Source organism: Podarcis melisellensis (assembly GCF_964234715.1).
Source record: "Podarcis melisellensis genome assembly, chromosome: 10".
Classification (NCBI taxonomy): Eukaryota; Metazoa; Chordata; class Lepidosauria; order Squamata; family Lacertidae; genus Podarcis; species Podarcis melisellensis.
Genome location: NC_138542.1, coordinates 57058372 through 57077109, shown reverse-complemented (window position 1 = coordinate 57077109; position 18738 = coordinate 57058372). Strand labels below are relative to the sequence as shown.

General features: G+C 44.8%; 1 protein-coding gene across 1 annotated transcript in view; it reads right to left on the bottom strand.

Moving 5' to 3' along the window:
• The window catches only part of TMTC1 (transmembrane O-mannosyltransferase targeting cadherins 1), a 145079-nt gene that overhangs the window by 49568 nt on the left and 76773 nt on the right, over positions 1–18738 (bottom strand). The window contains exon 9 of the mRNA XM_081926883.1: positions 11517–11638. Within this exon, the coding sequence (XP_081783009.1) occupies positions 11517–11638 (122 nt within the window). The remainder of the gene's footprint in view (positions 1–11516; positions 11639–18738) is intronic.

The window sequence follows — 18738 nt, the reverse complement described above, 5'->3', positions numbered from 1 at the left end:
TAGTTCCTGGGGAAATTCTCCAAGGTCAAGCTTTTCAACTATTGCCCTTGGCAAACAGTTTTTAAATCTGGAAGAAAATGTTCCTTCAACTAAGATCCTCAACTCTGGTCTACCTCATACTAGCTGGGAAACTCAGAACAATATAGGACACTTCTAAGACTTTAGCCCTTTCTGACTATCCATTTGGTGCCACAGAGCTTTTAAAATAACAACTAAATAGCCATGGTGCAGATGAGGGGAGAGAGATCAGGGTCATGGGATATATATATTTTTGGAGGAGGTTAACCTTTTGTCCGTAATGCTCCAATTCAGAGCTGGGTATCACCCCACAAGCTTGCTATTCACAATGGGAGGAAAGCTCTGTTCCCACATGCCACATAATGAGGAAAAAATATGTTAAGTACACTACATTCTGTTAGTAATTATAAGATATAGCTCTGTCTTTTTTGCTATTGCATGCTCTTGTCTTCTGCACACTTATTTGCCTAATGCTGACATACGGTTTAACATAATCTTGAACCAGGTCATTTCTTTTGCCCCGTTTTGGTTTTTACTGACTCTCTCCCATGCTAAACTGAATTGGTTTTTAACATGGTTTAATATAATTTTTAGCATCATTGTTATTATAATTATGTATTAGCTTTTTAATGTATTGTTGTTTAACTGGAGCATTTTGTCTGCAGCATTTTCTTTTTAATATAAGCTGTTTGGGGCTTATAAAGGAAAGGGGGGGATCTACAATAATCTGCCTTAATAGTGAACTCTTAATTAGTTAAATTCACCAAGTTAATATGATCTTATGAATCAAAAGTCTCATAATACGCTCAATAGATTTTTTTTTTAAAAAAAATTCACACTGAACTTCTGGTTCAGGTTTTTTTAATTACAAATATAGTTTTTATACAATTTTCATGTGTTTCCTTAAACCACTCCATATTTAAAATAACAACCAACACTGCTCCATTTAAACTAACATGCAAGGTTATTTCCCTTACAAAACTATCCATATATATTGACTCTATCTTACATATTGCCAAAATATAATTTTCTGCCCGAAGAGCTGTTTGCTAAATCTACAGTCCCTGCTAAATCTACAGTCCCTGCAGATAGCACCAGAAGCTAATCTGCTTTTGTTGTCTAACATTCCTTTGCTTTTATTCCAGTGTGTTTATTATAAAGCAACAGCATCCAAGTATCCTGACTTTTTATGAAATCAAACTTCCTATTTGATTTCTCTTCAGAGTGTTTGATATTAATGGGCAAACAGCTAAACATTCGAAGTCTGACTCTGGATAAGAATAATCTCAAAGAAAGGATGTTTGCAAGGCTTGGTAACTTAACTATATTTTATCTGATCAGAGAGCTAGAGAAACAGGAACTAAACCCAAATGGTAAAATGGCATTATTTCTTTCCTCCATTATTAAACATATGTGGGAATTGAGACTGTTTCACACTTGATTCCTGCAAGGCTGCAAATATTTGCTCCTGGGTGTGTTTCTGCAGGAGACTATGTAAGAGCAGAGAGCTCACTTGCACATCATCAACAGCAACAACAAAAGGAAATGTGCCACCAAAAAACAAGATAACAGATGTTCAAAGAATTTCCATATGCTGATTTATAGGTATAGATGCAAATTTAAGCAGAAACACATCTCACAATAATGGGGAAGACTGTAACCGGGTGGCCTGAGTGCTGATGGGCAACTTCAGTGCCCCTGCTGCTCTCCCTTCTGAGGGTTCTAGTTTCCATCAAGTTTGAAATGGACTTGGACCGGACTGACCGACAAACAGACAACTCCTTCAAACAGTGGACTATCCTCTGTAAGGTAGGAAACATGACCACTCTGCCTACCAGGCTATCAACCAAAATGCAAATACTCGGAGCATGCATTAGTGTGTGGCATTTTTTCAGATGCTGCCTTGGTACCAAGTGGCAGAAAGTCAGCTGCTCAGGAAGTTCAGCCCGAAGTTCTTAGAGCATATGAATTGAGGAAACTGGATACATTACGTGAGTACGCCAAATTCCCCAAATGATCAAGGGGTTGAAGCACTTTCTTTAGAATGAAAGGCTGAAGGTTTTCGGACTTGTCAGCTTAGAAAATATATAGCTACTTAGGACAGTGTGTGTGTGTGTGTGTGTGTGTGTGTGAATGTGTGGAATATGAAATACAGAATTATGGACGGCATGGGAGGCTGAATCGAAAAACATCATTTCTCCCCCTTGCATCGTACTGGAATTCAGGGTCACCTAATTAAGCTGATTGGCAGTAGATGCAGGAGCGACAAAAAGAAGCAGCTTTTCGCACAGCGCAAAAATGGATAATGGAAATTTACCACCTCAAGGCTGCTGATGCAGCACAGAGAATGGAAGTGTTATACAGGAGGGATCACAGCTCAGGAGTAAAGCTCATGCTCTGCACGTAGAAAGACACGGACTCTGGCATCACCAGTTTTAAAAAAGAATAGGGGAGCAGGTAATGGGAAAGATTTCAGTCTGAGACCCAGAAGAGCTGCTGCCCCTCAGACTAGGCTGCAAATGACCCATTAAAATTCGTGCAGCCAACTGAAAATCACTGTTATAAGATCTGTTTAGGTAAAAACAAGCCTGACTACAATTAACCTTAGCCTGCAATACCTCCAGATTGCGGTACCCTTGGTATTCATTGATAAAAGTTAATAAATGGAGCAGGGCAGCCACAAGTGTCATTAATTTCAACAGGAGGTACCCTTAAGCAAGCTTAACTCTATCCCAATGGAATCTACAGGGTTTAAAGGTGCACAATGCAGGCTGGATCGTGCCCTTTCTATTTAGAAAGAACTTTTATCTAACAATACTTTTGACAGCACTTTTAAGCCACAAGAATGTCACAATCCTTTGCCTACCTCACCACAACCCTTTGAGGTTGTTCAGAACTTTCCCCATTTTATGTTCAGAGAACTGAGGGTAAGTGTTCACACCTTGCCAGTGGTAGTTCATGACAGAGTGATGTGCCAACCCCTATTCTCTCATATTCAAGGGAGGTTGCAATCTGCAACCACTGGTGAGACTTAAAGGAATATGATCTAAGGATCAAATTCTGGTCATTTACAAATAAAATTTGCATATGTTTTCAACTGATGACACAGTTAATCCTTTTGTGTCAGGTTTCTTTTGGGGTGGCGTTCTTAAACAGTTATCTACAGAAAACGTATGTTGTATAAAAGTGGAGGGATTGCATTTGACTTCAATTGCAGGGGGAACGACACACAAGGCTTTCATCGAAGTAGAGGTTTTGTCATGTTCACAGCATTACCAATGATTTGCCAGAGGCATGGAGAAATTCAGATTTCCAGGAGTAAATTGAAAAAAATAAAATGGAAAAAGACTAGATTGGGCCAACAGCACACCAAATAAGCATTCGTAATAGGAAGTTAGGAGGAAAATATCCCCTAGAAGCAAGTGAATAATAATATATTCTCTTCAAATGAATACTTGGCTGGAGAAACAGGGAGAGAGCTCTTTTGTGATTTTAAAGGGTCACAACCTCATAAAAATTTTAACTCTATTCTCACATCCTCATCACACTATGAATTTTAATTGCTATTGAACAAAATGCTATTAAAAGAGGTGAAGTAAAATGGCTACAAAATCCATTTCTCTTTTTACTTCCAGTTCCTCCCCCGCCAAATGCATCAAATCATCTTTTGGCCCATTACAATGTAAGCAATTTCCTTTTTAAGGAGGACATGGTGAATACAAATATGTGCTTTTGAAAAACAATAGGTAAGTATCATTTAATGCCAAGTGCTAGACCCCAAGCCATCTCAAAACATTCCATGGTGACCTGAATATTCCGTAACCACAAAACTTCACATTCACTAATATGCATTATTTAGATAAACTGATCTCACGCAAACCTTGACAAAATGCCTTGTGAATATTAAGCACACAGATACAGGATCCCAAGATCATCATCCAACATGTACAGTAGAGCCATAGCTGCTTTCCTTTAGCAGACCATACCATATTAACAGCAAATGGTTGACCCTCCACTGCTGATCATAGGCAGTGGAAGATTAAATTCTGCAGAATGCCAATGAAGTCTCAAGAGGCAGAGCACCACCTCTTGGGATGGAAAGGTGCTGTGGCATGGTCTGCCCAAACGAGTTGGTTCTAGTTTCTCAAACAAGTTCAGCAGACTAAACTCTGTGGGTCAATTGTGTGATCTAGGCTATAGTACCAGCCTGCCTAAATGTTGTCAGATAAACCATAAAGTTAACCTGAATCCACTACAGGGACCTGACACCCACGAGGCACTTATGAGGACAGATTTGATAACCACAAGCACGCCATCAGGAAGCGCCAGATACTACAACTATCTGTGGCACCACTGACATTCTTGTAAATAAACACTGAGAACCAAACATTTTACGGGCATGAATACTTATAGGGATTATTACGTAACCTCATTCCTTTTGTGTGCTCATGGGACAAAACTGTGATAGCTAGATAAGCAAGCAGTTTTCTAGCACCGCTGGCTAACATGCAAGTTGCAATGTTAGGATTAAGTAGCTGCTACCATATAAATGTGTGCCTTCTTACGACAATCACAGTTGCAAATTCCATGGATCCCGTCCAAGAGGGAAAGTTCCCAGGACTGATAAAAATTAAGGGGGGAAATGACTTAAGCACATTAACCAGGAAACAATAACTGAGCGCTTCTGTAATTTGCTCATTGTGATATGGGCGTTTAATGGGGAAATTCTGAAACCACACTAGCAATACCAAAGAAACCCACTATTGTTTAAAGCAGGGGAGTTTTCTGAGAAACCAGTTCTTTCAGAGCTAGGAGACAAGAACTCTTCTAAAAAGACACCAGCCTTGAGAGTCAAGGCAATGCGTCTAGCTCTGAACTACCTTCTCCTGAACATTCACCAATATGTGATACAGCTACTGTATTGTTATTTAAGCAGAATCTTAGCAGCTAGGGAGATATAAAACTATTTTAGTTCTAAGGCAAGTCTGAACCTGTTTATTTGGAAGCAAATCCTTCTGAAACCAGTGAAAGTTTGTTTAGTATACTGCAGCTATTGTGTTAATGTGAGTTTGTTTTCATGCTCATCAATGCCAAAGAATATGGCAGAACTGGCAAATTAATCATGCTCTAGTCCAGACTTTTCCAACTTGGTTCCCTTTACATGTTGTTGGACTACAACAAGCCAGTGTAGCCAGCAATGAGGAGTGATGGGAGCTGTAGTCCAGCAGTCAGCAAGATTTATCTTGCCTGAGCCAGATCGGTCCCACAGATATCCCTCTGTGGGCTGGATTGTGCACCCATGTTAACACGCACATGCACAATTTTCAGCGTATGCGTCTGTGCAGACGCAATTTCTGGTGCCACGAAAGCGAGTCACGAGCGGGCAGCTCGGTTCGGGGTCGGCTTGGGGGCCGGTCAAATTATCTCCACTGGCCACTTCCAGCCCATGGGCCTTAGGTTGCTGACCCCTGCTGCAGACCAACAATATCTGGAGAGCACAGGGTTGGGGAAGGCTAATCTAATCAAAGCTAAGCACTTTAAAATCTTACTGACTTTAATGGGAGAATATTGCTTGCTATGACTTTAAGATTTCAGGATGTTGCCTGGTTAACCTGCAAAACCTGGAAGAATAATTGAGGAAACTTTTTAAATTTTAATAATTTGTTGTTGTTGTTTAGTCGTTTAGTTGTGTCCGACTCTTCGTGACCCCATGGACCAGAGCACGCCAGGCACTCCTGTCTTCCGCTGCCTCCCGCAGTTTGGTCAGACTCATGTTTGTAGCTTCGAGAACACTGTCCAACAATCTCGTCCTCTGTCGTCCCCTTCTCCTTGTGCCCTCCATCTTTCCCAACATCAGGGTCTTTTCCAGGGAGTCTTCTCTTCTCATAAGGTGGCCAAAGTATTGGAGCCTCAGCTTCACGATCTGTCCTTCCAGTGAGCACTCAGGGCTGATTTCCTTAAGAATGGATACGTTTGATCTTCTTGCAGTCCATGGGACTCTCAAGAGTCTCCTCCAGCACCATAATTCAAAAGCATCAATTCTTTGGCGATCAGCCTTCTTTATGGTCCAGCTCTCACTTCCATATATCACTACTGGGAAAACCATAGCTTTAACTATACGGACCTTTGTTGGCAAGGTGATGTCTCTGCTTTTTAAGACACTGTCTAGGTTTGCCATCGCCTTTCTCCCAAGGAGCAGGCATCTTTTAATTTCGTGACTGCTGTCACCATCTGCAGTGATCATGGAGCCTGATTAATTTTCATTATTAATCACTGCTTACTCCATTCCAGGACACCCACGTTTACTGGCTTTCCAAATAGTTGCAAGACAACAGTGGATAGTTTGCAGAGATCAAGGAGAATCATGGACATTGAAATGCAACCAGGTGCCAATATGTACCCTGGTTTTATGGTAAAGAAAGTTGCATCATCTGGGCTCAGGAGGTTGTGCTTTGCATGCAGAAGATCCCAGGTCCAATACCCAACATACCAAGCTAAGACTGGGAGAGACTTCTTTCTGAAACCTTGGAGAAGCACTGTTGGTCAGTGCTGAGCTGGATTAATTGACTTGGTGTGAAGCGGTTTTTCCTATGTTCCTGTAGAAAACCTTCTTATACACTTTCCTGCACAGGAGGAACCAATTACCAGGCTGGATAGAGTTAGTCTAGATAGAAGGTTCTGTAATGGCATAGTTTACCACATAGGGCAGTGGTCAGCAATTCCTGACAGGGTGTGAGGTCACAAGCAACCTAGGGGTTACCCAATGAGCCTCTGCTCTGCCAGCTAAACTTAACTCAATAGATCCATGATGGGACCTCATGACATTTTCATTTCTCCTCCTCCTGTTTTAATTAAAACTGTCACTTTGATTGGAGTAGCAGTGCCAGAATGTGTGTGTGCGTTTAAGCCCTCCCTCTCCGCCCCCCAGCTAGTTTTTTTAATAAAAATAATAATCACATACCTAATCCCTCCCAGTCAAAACTCCCTCGCTTGAGGTTGTTGTCTTCCAGGTGAGAGTGGGGAGAATAGGAGTACCTGTAGCCTAGGGCAAAGTGAATTTGTTTGGCAAACCAGCATGAGGGTAAGGGTTAAGCAGCCCCTCCCAAGTCAAGCTGGCCATCCTCAAAATCAGCATTTAATTAAAAAAATAAATCAAAACCTTTTATTGAATACCAGAGGGACGCAATGCAAGCTTTTATACAAGACTTTTTTTTCCAAAAGCACAATAGTACAATTTAAAATATGAGAATTTGTAAATTTGGGAGACAGTCACACATCTTCCACACAACATGTAACTTGGCCCTGAAACTCAGGTCTGCTACATCCAACTGCTATGTAAAGGCTTCTAGCCACTTCACTGCTTCTTTCCCAGAATTTGGCAGAGGCTGTTACACTGTCCTCTGCATTTACATGAACAGAATTTTTTGTTAAAAGATGTTTCATTCGGAGAAGAAGGCCAAAGACAGCTTTAAAGGACCAGTACATACCTATGGGTACATTGCCCCCAACCACACTGGTTAGATATCCTCGTCTTATTCTAATTCAATAACTGAGACTTAAGAGCAGAGGTGGAAACAAAATCCAAGAAATGAATATTGTGCTTGGCAAGAGACGAAACTGCTGCTAAAGAAAGTTCTCAATAATGTTATACGTCCCTGCTCTCGTTATTTGCTCAACCATTTTATTGCCAGGCTCTCCCTTGGAGCAAAATTATAAAGAGGGGGTGGGAGGAATCTTCCTTGCTTTGCAGTGGCTACAAATTCTTGTTTGAGGAGAGTGCCGCAAGACTGTGTTCGAAATAAAACAAAAGAGATCATTGCTCGCTATTCAGTCTTGTGAGCAGTCATATTTAGCCCCCTCAATACTCTAGGCCTGTATCGGTTTTCGGAGCAGAGCACACCTCCCTTTTCCTGGGGGAACCTTGGAACAACAAACAAGATCTATCCATTTTAAACATAACATAGGAATTGGCTGCCATGCACATTTTTCATTTTAGATTTAAGTCCCAGTTCTCTGTCAATCTGAGGCACAGACCATTTTCTCCCAAGGAAATTCAGGACTCAGCAACCAAGAGCTGAAAGCAACAGCTCCTGGCTCCCAGAGGCATAGTAAGCTCTGAGGAGGGTGGGCGGGAAGGGGGCAGATTCCATCCCAAAGAGTGTGAAGGAATGTGCCCCTGTCCCTCTAGGCTAAACTTTATTGTGTAACACAGAATCATACAGTTACGAGGGATCTCAAATGTCACCTCGTCCAACCCTCTGCCAATGCAGGAAATCCACTGCCACAGCATCCCTGACAGGTAAGATCAGGTGTCCAAGGTGGACCGTCACAATGGAAGCTAAGAACAGACAGTGGCAGTTGCCCAATGCAGTGATGCTGTTGTGTTGCCCAACACTGTTATTTTCCTGCAGGGTCTTCTCCCTTCCATGGGCATGAATCTTCTTTCTAGTGACAACTAACCAGACAAGCTAATCACCAAGCCTCACAATACAATATGGAAAAGATCTGAACTGTACTTTTTAAAAATGTGCTTGGGGATGCAAGCTTTAAATCAATAGATTAAACATCTAAATATTTAATTGATTAACCCATTTGAAGCAAGTTAAAGGCACTCGTGCTCATTAACAAATAGCATGCTAGTGCAATAGACCATGAAAAGGAAAATATTACAGATCTAACACTAAATGGAAGCTTAGTGCTCTCTTCAATATAGGGGTCTGCAACACAATACTGCAGTGTGGATATTCAGGGTCCTTTTCCAGGGTACTTACTCTATGCTATCCTACGTTCCCAGTTTTCAATTATCCCCCTCCCCAATAGTCAGTTCACATTCCATGCCTACTTCACATGCCAATTCCTCACTGGACTGTTCTGGTGGGTGTCCACCCCAACCACTGCCAAGTCTTTTGTACCATAGATTCCGGCGTATTAGGCGACTGGGCATATTAGAAGACCCCCCAAAGGTTCGTCTTATAAGCCCAGTCTCCTAATATGCTGGGCAGCAGCAGTGGGCAGGCTCCGCACCGGGAGAAAGCCATACTTGGCGTATAAGACGACCCCTGACTTTTTAACCTCTTTTCCGGGGTTGAAAAGTCATCTTATACGCCGGAATCTACGGTACTTCTGCAAACTTTGGACTGTTTGAGCCTCTTGGTCAGCAGTGGTACGTGAGATGAGGGGGAGGGTGGAGCAGCAGTGCCATCCTCCTGTCATTGGCCGTGATATCACTCTCTGGGTCAGAGATAGGGCAGCAACAAAGGGTTGGCAGCAGCCCACAAGTGCATGCACACCCATGCTACAAACAGTGATTGGCTCTCCCCATCCTTGTTCTGGTGAGCAGCCATGCCCCTTCACATTCCGCCTCTGCTGTTACCTCTCTCTTGTAAATGGGCGGTGTGGTTTTGGATACATAAACATTAATGAAGTTTTAGTATCACTCTTTCTCTCTTATTTTTGTATACATCTCTGTTTCTTCATCTGACACGTCTTCATACCTCTGCTGAGACAACGTGTTCTGTTCTCATTCCATATTACAGAAACACAAACGAGCCTAAGTTTTTTTTTAAAAAACAAACAAACTAGCCCTTCAACTTCAGTCACACCAATTTAGCAACTCATCTACTGATTAAATCAATTTGAATTTGTGAGATAAGCATAACATTATTTTTGTACACACTGGGGAGCAATCAACATCACCCAATTTCTCCTGATCAAGACAGTGGTTTTCAATATGCACTCTGGGGAACTGCAGATGCCCTGAAAGATTATAATGGGTTCCCCGGTTTTTTAAAAAAATCAATAATGGCAGACAAGTTTCCTCTCAAAGGGAGCTTTGCCAGCGTCCAAAGCTACAGATCGCCCCAACAATGAGAGCGTTGGATGTGCCTCACTGTCATTTTCAGCCATCTTAGTCAGTGCCTCACATGAACTGAAAGCCAAACCAGATGAGACACAAATCAAACAACTGTGTGATAATTGTTTTAAAAAGTAAATTGCAGGTGCAAAGACCCCAATCTAAATCAAGACCCTGAAATTGGGTTTTTATTGAGTGTTCTCTGCAAAATTATACATTGCAACAGCACTCCCCCTGCAATTTATATTGTGGAGGGGGGGAGCGTCAGTTTACCCCACTGGGAACGTTTTTTTAATGTAGATGCAATGTCTCCAATCCAGACTGGGACCATAAGGGGACAAAGGGGTAAAGCCCCCCCTACCTACCCCTCCAATTCCAGGATCCCACTGCAAATGGGGAGACTGTGCCTGCAATTTATTTTTAAAAAGTCATTCACGCAATTGCTAATTGTGTGATTGGCATGTCATCTGCTTTGGCTCTGTGTGCATACCAGAAAACAAGTCCAGAATACTCTGGCTTTCCATGAAAAGAAGTTCAAGAATTCCTTGGCAAATTATAATGTTCCCTAAAGCTAAAAATGTTGAAAGACACCGCTCTAAGAGATAATAGGCCACATTTTCCACTTTCCCAGAATGGTGTGCATTTTGTTTGTTCTTTAACAGTATCTTTCTAGATGTCTACCCAACAAAACGCCTGTCTTCATTCATTAAAATGTCAGGCTAGATCTCATTCTGTGGCTTAATCTGATATTTCCAGTATCCTCCTTTTTTATGTTGAACTAAGAAGAACTTGTGACTCAAATGCTTTATATCCAAACAAAATAGCTGAATTCCCAGGAATTCAAATTACAGTAAGACAATGGACTAGGTATCACATCTAGTACATTTTGAAACGGAATGCCATTGTTTACCAAAGCTCATTTCTCCCACCCCAAATTTCACTCTAAACTACAATCAGTTTTTCTAATAATAATAGACCCAATACAGGCTGAAGTAACAGATCTAGATAGAAATCCAATATTTTTCTTTCTTTTCCAGTTCTATCTAATGTTTACAAATAAAGAAGACAACAATTCACCCCTATAGTAGTATCTAGGAAGATACCATTTTGACCAGACTTTGGGTCAGCTCATGGTCACAGCAGTATCCACACTGGGCCTATACATCACTGTGATTGGTGTAATTATGGCACCTTGAGAAAGGGCTGTTGTTACTGTACAAGCAACAAGGACCACATATACAATCCTTACATGAAGTCACTAACAGTCACAGTCAAGCTGTTTGAAAATCACTGCCAGCATAGCAACTCTTGCAGTAAAGCCCTTGAGTAGATCTAAGTATTGAACCATCCAAATCTCATTTTTACAGATTTACTTTAGCACTTGATGAGCAGCAGACCACGAATATCAGCAAAGTAGTTACAAATGAATGGGATTACACGGCATCACTGCGTACAGCTAGTTGAACAATTCTATCTACCACTGCCTGGTAGATGTTCCTCAACAAATTCTGCAGAATTTCTGAAGCGATAGTTCTAAATACTTGTACATATTTACTTGTGGGAATAAATATGGGCTGAAGACCTTAGTTTTTAAATATCATAATCGAGAGTGTCATTTCAAAAGAATTAAATGTGTGAAAATTACCTAGGCATATACAGGACACGCTCGGCCACAACAAATCCCACCCTGAAGAAGAGGTTGCTAGCCGGTATGAAGGGGAAAACCAGGAACAACAGGCCAACTAGAACTTCTCTGTGTTCCAGTTTCTGCAACGAAACAATAATTAGAGACAAATGAGTGAAAAAGAATGCCAAGTTCAGGGAAGATCATAGTTCCAATTCTAATGTAACAATATTCATACTCATATTTTTCATCATTTCATCTTATTATGGCACTTAAGCTATGTGCTTTAACAACAACAGCAAAACCTAAGAGATTGTATTGCACTGTATTGCACTGGTTCACAGCTAAAACCTTTAGGTTCAAGCTAAACATTAAATGACCTCTTTATACAGTATTAGCCTTCCACACACATTTTGCAAATGGCAAAGGGACAAGGAAATGATAATATCATATTATGAGTATTTTCCTACTACACGTTATTGGGGAGAAGTGAGAGAAGGCAAAGTTGGTGATGTCCAAGAATTTCCCCTAATGTATAATGTGTCACTAAACTATGCCAGTTTGTTTTTACTTATCTTGTATATATTCATCTTAAGCCAGTGGGATTTGTTATTCCAATTTTACAGATGGAAAAATGAAGCAGAGGGATTGCATAAGGTTTATCAGTGTTTCCGTGGCTGAGCTGAGACTGGAACATGGACCTACCAGATCTAAGTGTGCTACTGGCCCCATTCACAAGCAACAGTAAGAAGAGGCTTCCTCAACCTCGGCCCTCCAGATGTTTTGAGACTACAATTCCCATCATCCCTGACCACTGGTCCTGCTAGCTAGGGATAATGGGAGTTGTAGGCCAAAAACATCTGGAGGACTGAGGCTGAGGAAGCCTTGGTAAGAACATTTTGCTCCAACCCTAAGTTTCTCAAGGGAAGACTAAAGGCTAGGAAATAACATGTACCATAATATTCTACAATGGGAGGGGAAATCTGAGGTACTGAAAGAAGAAATCTAATTGCCCTGTCCAGAACTGGGCTAGAACATTTTGCAATTCTCTTAAGCACAGTCAGCTGCTTAATGATCTCGGCTAACTGCTTAATGATCACAGCTAGTGACCACCTTCTCACTAAGCCAAAAGCGTTGCAATGTTCCAGCGGCAAGCTTCCTTAGGAATTTCAAAGCCTGCCGAAATAGGTCATTTGTTCAGCAGTTCCTACCCAACAGCCATTTCTTGCAACATTTAGGCTTTTCCTCTGAGAACTCCATTCCACCCACAGCAGCAAACATCCATATTTGATGCCTAATAAAACTAAGTAGATGTAACAAGGAACCGCTAAGAGGCTAGAAACATGAAAAATGCACAGTGTTATTTTTATGGCCACTTTTCAGTCTATAGTGCACCGGAGCATTTTATAGCACTCAAATTCTAAGAAATACTGCCTCACAGGCACAAGCACGTACACACTCATATTAAATACACATGTGAGCATGCACATACACAATAGTGGCAGCACCAGTGCCTCAATATCCAAACTAACCTACACAATTACATTGAGGCCCCATTCACTTTCAGCCGGCAAAATGACCATGCAATTTCTTAAAGAATCGTGGGAACTGTAGTTCAGGATAGGAACTAAGAACTCTCTGCAAGGCCCCATTTCAACATGATGGCATGTAGGCAAGAACTTACCCATTGCGTCTCATTTCAAGTAACCCTTATGTGCTATGCATGCAATATTAGCGCACTAGTGCAGCAAGCCGTCTGGGTCAGGGATCTCTGGTATGCTAACACTGCATGAAGAGGCAAAACAACATTGCACAGTGTGATGGGACGATGAGCTGCTTGTGCGTAAAATGCAAGTCCCTCAGAGTTTGATCAGGTTTTCAAACCTCTGCCTGTGACGGAGCCCCTCCAGCATGGCTGCGTCAATCACTAGTAGAATCCGAAAGTGGCTGCTTTCGGAATCGTTTCCAACATAAAAGCTCTTTAACGGAAGCACGTCGTCTGGCCTCTCGGCGTGACAGTTTCCGGCGAGGTGTGGGTGTCCCTATAGGAGGTCCTGAGACCTCCCCACTGTTTTCGCTGGAAGCGTCTCTGAGCCATCCCTCCGACTCACTTTCCCTTGGAGTTCTTGCTCGCCCTCTACTGGTTCCCTCTTCCGCTGCTACTCCTCTCTCAACCTCAGTGAGCCTTTGCGCCCCCGGCGCTTTAGATGGCAGTTCCCTGACATCCACCTCCCCTCCAGGGCCCCCTTCACCCCCTCCCGTCTCCTCCCCTACTGGCGGTGAGGAGGTAAAACCCCTGAAAGAACCTCCTTCGTCTTCCGACGTCGCGAACACTTCCCTCCACTTGTTGCTGTTCCTACTCTCTCGGTAATCTTCGTCATCGGAGTCCACTCCCTCTTCCAACTCCGACTCCACGAACCCTTCCATTTCCTCTTCCTCATCGGTGGTGCCGAAATACTCCCTCCTAAACCTTGCTATCGGCTGAGGTTTCCTCGGGAACCTTTGGTGGAACGTTTCTGTTAAAACCTCGTCATTGACTTCCTCTGCATTCACCCAGGTGTTTTCTGACTCCGGTTCCCCTTCCCACGCCACCAACTACTCCACCTGATTTCCCTTCCACCTGGAATCGAGGATTTCCGCTACATGGTTGCGGCGTTCCCTCTCTTCCAAGGCTGGTCCCCTGACGTACTCCCCTTCATGTCCCCCCCTGTATGGTGACAGTAACGACCTGTGGAACACTGGGTGCAATTTCATGTGGTTGGGTAATCGGAGTTTGAAAGCTACCGGGTTGACCTGCTGAATGACCTCAAAGGGTCCCAATCTTCTGGGCTTCAATTTCTTACAACCCCCTTTGAACGGCAACCCTTGGGTTGACAACCACACTTGATCCCCCACCCTTATGGTTTCACCTTCCCTTCTGTTCTTGTCTGCCTGCTTCTTATATTGTGCCTTAGCCCTTTCTAAGTTGAGCTGGAGCTGATGATGGATCGCTTCCATCTCTTCTACAAAATGTTCAGCCGCTGGGACGCTCCATCTCTCCCCTCCTTCCCCTGGAAATGCCCTGGGGTGACACCCGTAATTTGCCAAAAAGGGACTCATCCCTGTGGACACATTCTCCGCATTATTGTAGGCAAATTCTGCCAACGCCAACTTTTCGACCCAATCGTTCTCTCTGTCATTGACATAACACCTCAGATATTGTTGAAGAATGCCATTTGCTCTTTCCGCCTGCCCGTTGGTTTCAGGGTGCCGGGCAGTTGAAAAATTGACTTCCACGTGCAGCAAGCTCATGAGCTTCCTCCAGAACCTGGAAGTAAATTGTTTGCCGCGATCTGAGATCACCCTCAAGGGAGCCCCGTGCAACCTAAAGATGTGTTCTACAAACAACTTCGCTGTTTCTTCCGCTGTGACTGCATGTGAGCATGCTACAAAGTGGCACATCTTAGTTAACAGGTCCACTACTACCATGATGGCTGTTTTCCCCTTGGACCTTGGCAGATCCGTCATAAAATCTATTGATATCGCTTCCCAAGGCCGTTCTGGTGTGGGTAATGGTTCTAATAACCCTGCCGGCGCCCTTCTTTCCCCTTTGGCTCGCTGACATTGGTCACACCCTCTTACATACTCCCTTACATCTTCCCTCACCTTAGGCCACCAAAATTCCCTGGTAACCAACCACATGGTCTTGTGTTGTCCAAAATGTCCCGCCGTGGGGCTATCATGCAACTGCTTGAGTACTCTCCCCCTCAATTCACCTTCGGGTATATACAGTGCCCCTTTGTAATACAATGCCCCATTTCTTTCCTCAAAACCTCCGGGGCTCTCGCCCTCCCCCCTGAGACCTCTGAGCTTATCCTGGGCATATTCATCATTTTCCGTTTCCTCTACCAGTTCTCGTTGCCCCACCAGCGCCGCCCCACACACCCAGCGGTCCTCAGGGATGACATGTCTCTCTTCGATCACCCCCTCCCCTTCCCAATACTCTGGTTTGCGTGAGAGCGCGTCCGCCCTGACGTTTTCTGGGCCTGGCACATAACAAATTTCAAAGTTGAATTTGGAGAATTCCTGTGCCCATCTCACTTGTCGTTGGTTGAGCACTCGAGCTGTTCTCCAATACTCTAAATTCTTGTGGTCGGTGCACACTTGCACCTTGTGTTGTGCCCCAATTAATAAATGTCTCCACCTCCGGAATGCTTCGTGAATGGCAAGTAGTTCCCTGTCATACACCGTGTAATTCCTCTCGGATTTATTCAGCTTCCGCGAGAAGAAGGCACACGGTCTCCACTCCGACGCACTCCTCCCCGGTTGAAGAAGGACCGCCCCTACCGCCCGGTCGGATGCATCGGTTTCCACTCTCATGGGTTTTCGTAAATCCACATGCAGAAGTTGTTCTTCCGAGGCGAAAGCCCTTTTCAGTTCTTCAAAGGCTCGATCCGCCTCTACCGTCCAAACAAATTTCTTCTTGCTGCTGAGGCAGTCGGTGATGGGCGCCGTCAAGTGGGCAAAGTTCTTGATGAACTTCCGATAAAAGTTCCCAAACCCCAAGAATCTTTGCACGTCCTTCTTGGTCTTCGGTGTCTTCCATTCCAGTACCGCTTGGACCTTGCCTGGATCCATGGCCAATCCCTTGTCTGACAAGCGGTACCCCAGGAATTCCACCTCCTTGGTATGAAACTGGCACTTCTCCAGTTTCACCCACAGCTGGTTGGCTTGCAGCCTGCCCAACACTTCTCGAACGTCCCTCACATGCTGTTCCTCATCTTCCGAATACACCAACACGTCGTCTAAAAAGGCCACACAATTCTTGTAGAGCAAAGGTCCCAGAACGTGGTTTATAAAAGCTTGAAAACACGCGGAGCCCCCTTGTAGACCGAAGGGCATAACGAGGTATTCAAAGGCTCCCAAAGGGGTAAACATGGTGGTCTTCCATTCATCTCCCTTCCTTATGCGTATCAGATTGTACGCCCCCCGCAGGTCCAGCTTTGTAAAAATCTTTCCCTTCCTTACTCTGGTCAAAATGTCATCAATTCGGGGCATAGGGAAAGCCAGGGGCTCCGACACTGCATTGAGGGCCCTAAAGTCACACACCAGTCTCGGTTTGTCTGTGTTCTTTTTGTCCACAAAAAACACTGGGCTGCCCCCCACCGCTCGGGACTCTCTGATGAAACCTCGCTTCAGGTTTTTGTCAATGAACTCCCTCAGCTCCTGCATCTCCCTGTCTGACATGGCGTACAGCTTGCCTACTGGGAGTTGGGCCCCAGGGAGTAGGTTGATTTGACAGTCAAAGGGTCTATGCGGTGGCAGTTTGTCTGCTTCCCTTTCGCTGAATACGTTGCTCAGATCTGCGTATTGCGGGGGCACCTTCCCTTTGTCCATTACTTCCATCCCGGCTAGGGTGACTCTGTCTCCTCCCGAAACCTTCCCCTCCTTGCAGTGTTCTAGGCAATGCGCTGACCCAAAGGAGACCACCCTCTGATGCCAGCCCACTAGCGGATCGTGTAGCGCCAGCCAGCTCATCCCCAAAATGATGGGCGCTCCTCCCAGGATGGCCACATTAAACGCTATCTGTTCGGTGTGCCTTGCCACCCTCATTATCATCGGGACAGTCTGTTGGCTAACTTCTCCCCCCAACAGCTCTCTGCCGTCAATCGTAGTCACCTGCAAGGGGTTACTTAAAGGGATGGTCTGTATCTGGTGCTCAGCTGCAAACTCCTTACTCATGAAATTACAGGAGCTGCCTGAATCCAAAAGCGCCTTGATCTTTAGTGGGTGTCCGTTTGGCAGTTCTAGTAACACCTCTATCACTAAAGCGGGTCTGGGAGGTTCCGGCATGGGCACTTTCACTGCTCTTTGGCCTGGCTGCTGTGCCCCGACGGTGGCAGCCAGGCGTTGGCTTTTACTTGCTCCTTGCCTTCCTCTTCCTTTCCCCCAACAGCTCCTGCCATCCCTTGCCATTCCTTTCTTTGTGGGCAGACTCTGGCAAAGTGCCCTGGCTGTTGGCAGAGATAACATCTCTTGGCGCTCCTTCCCTCCTTCTTCCGCCCTTCACTGGGATTTGAAACTGCGCGCGCCCGCGCTGTTCCAACTTCCATCGGCTCTGCCGGCGGGAAAGGTGGCTCTGGAATGTCTGGAATGCGGAACTCCCTCCAACGGTCTCCTTTCCCTTCCCGCTTTTCCAAAGCCCTCGCCTCCTGGCGCGCTCCTATGCACAGCGCAGATTTGGTTAACTGATCCATAGACTCCGCCCTGGGCCCCCGGGAAAGCTCATCTTTGACGGTTGAAGAAAGCCCCTCTTCGAAAAGCATTTGGATGGGCTCCGCCGATAGGTCCCACCCCAATTTATGAATCAGCATAGTAAACTCAGTCCAGTACTCACGGACAGATCTGCTTCCTTGCTGGCAAGCCATTAACTGCCTTCGCACCACCCCCTGCTCAATATCGCTGGAAAACATCAGGTCCATGGCACGAAAAAACTTCCTCGTGTCCTTTAGGATCTCATTATTCGCTGCCATCAGGGGTCTAACCCAATCTTTCGCCCCGGATTCGAGATGGCCAATCACAAAAGCCACTCGCGATTCCTCGTCGGGGAAGTCATCAAACTGCAAGTTTAGAGCGTATTGCATCTCTGTTCTAAAGGCATGATAGTTCCTGGGATCCCCCCCGAATTTCTGCACCAATCCTGGCACCTTTCTGGCGAGCGGGGTGGTTTTCTCCTTTCCCTTTTCTGCATCCTGAGCCCTCCTCTCCTCAAGCCTCGCCGTTTGCAGCGCCAACTGGATCTCCAACGCCCTGTACCTTTCTTCCAGGCTTGGACCCCCTCCAGCTGCTCCTGCTCCTCCGGTTCCGGCTGGGTTGCTCATGATGCTTCTCCCTGCACAAGCTGGCTTTCGGTGACTTTCGGATTGCTGTGATGGGACGATGAGCTGCTTGTGCGTAAAATGCAAGTCCCTCAGAGTTTGATCAGGTTTTCAAACCTCTGCCTGTGACGGAGCCCCTCCAGCATGGCTGCGTCAATCACTAGTAGAATCCGAAAGTGGCTGCTTTCGGAATCGTTTCCAACATAAAAGCTCTTTAACGGAAACACGTCGTCTGGCCTCTCGGCGTGACAGTTTCCGGCGAGGTGTGGGTGTCCCTATAGGAGGTCCTGAGACCTCCCCACTGTTTTCGCTGGAAGCGTCTCTGAGCCATCCCTCCGACTCACTTTCCCTTGGAGTTCTTGCTCGCCCTCTACTGGTTCCCTCTT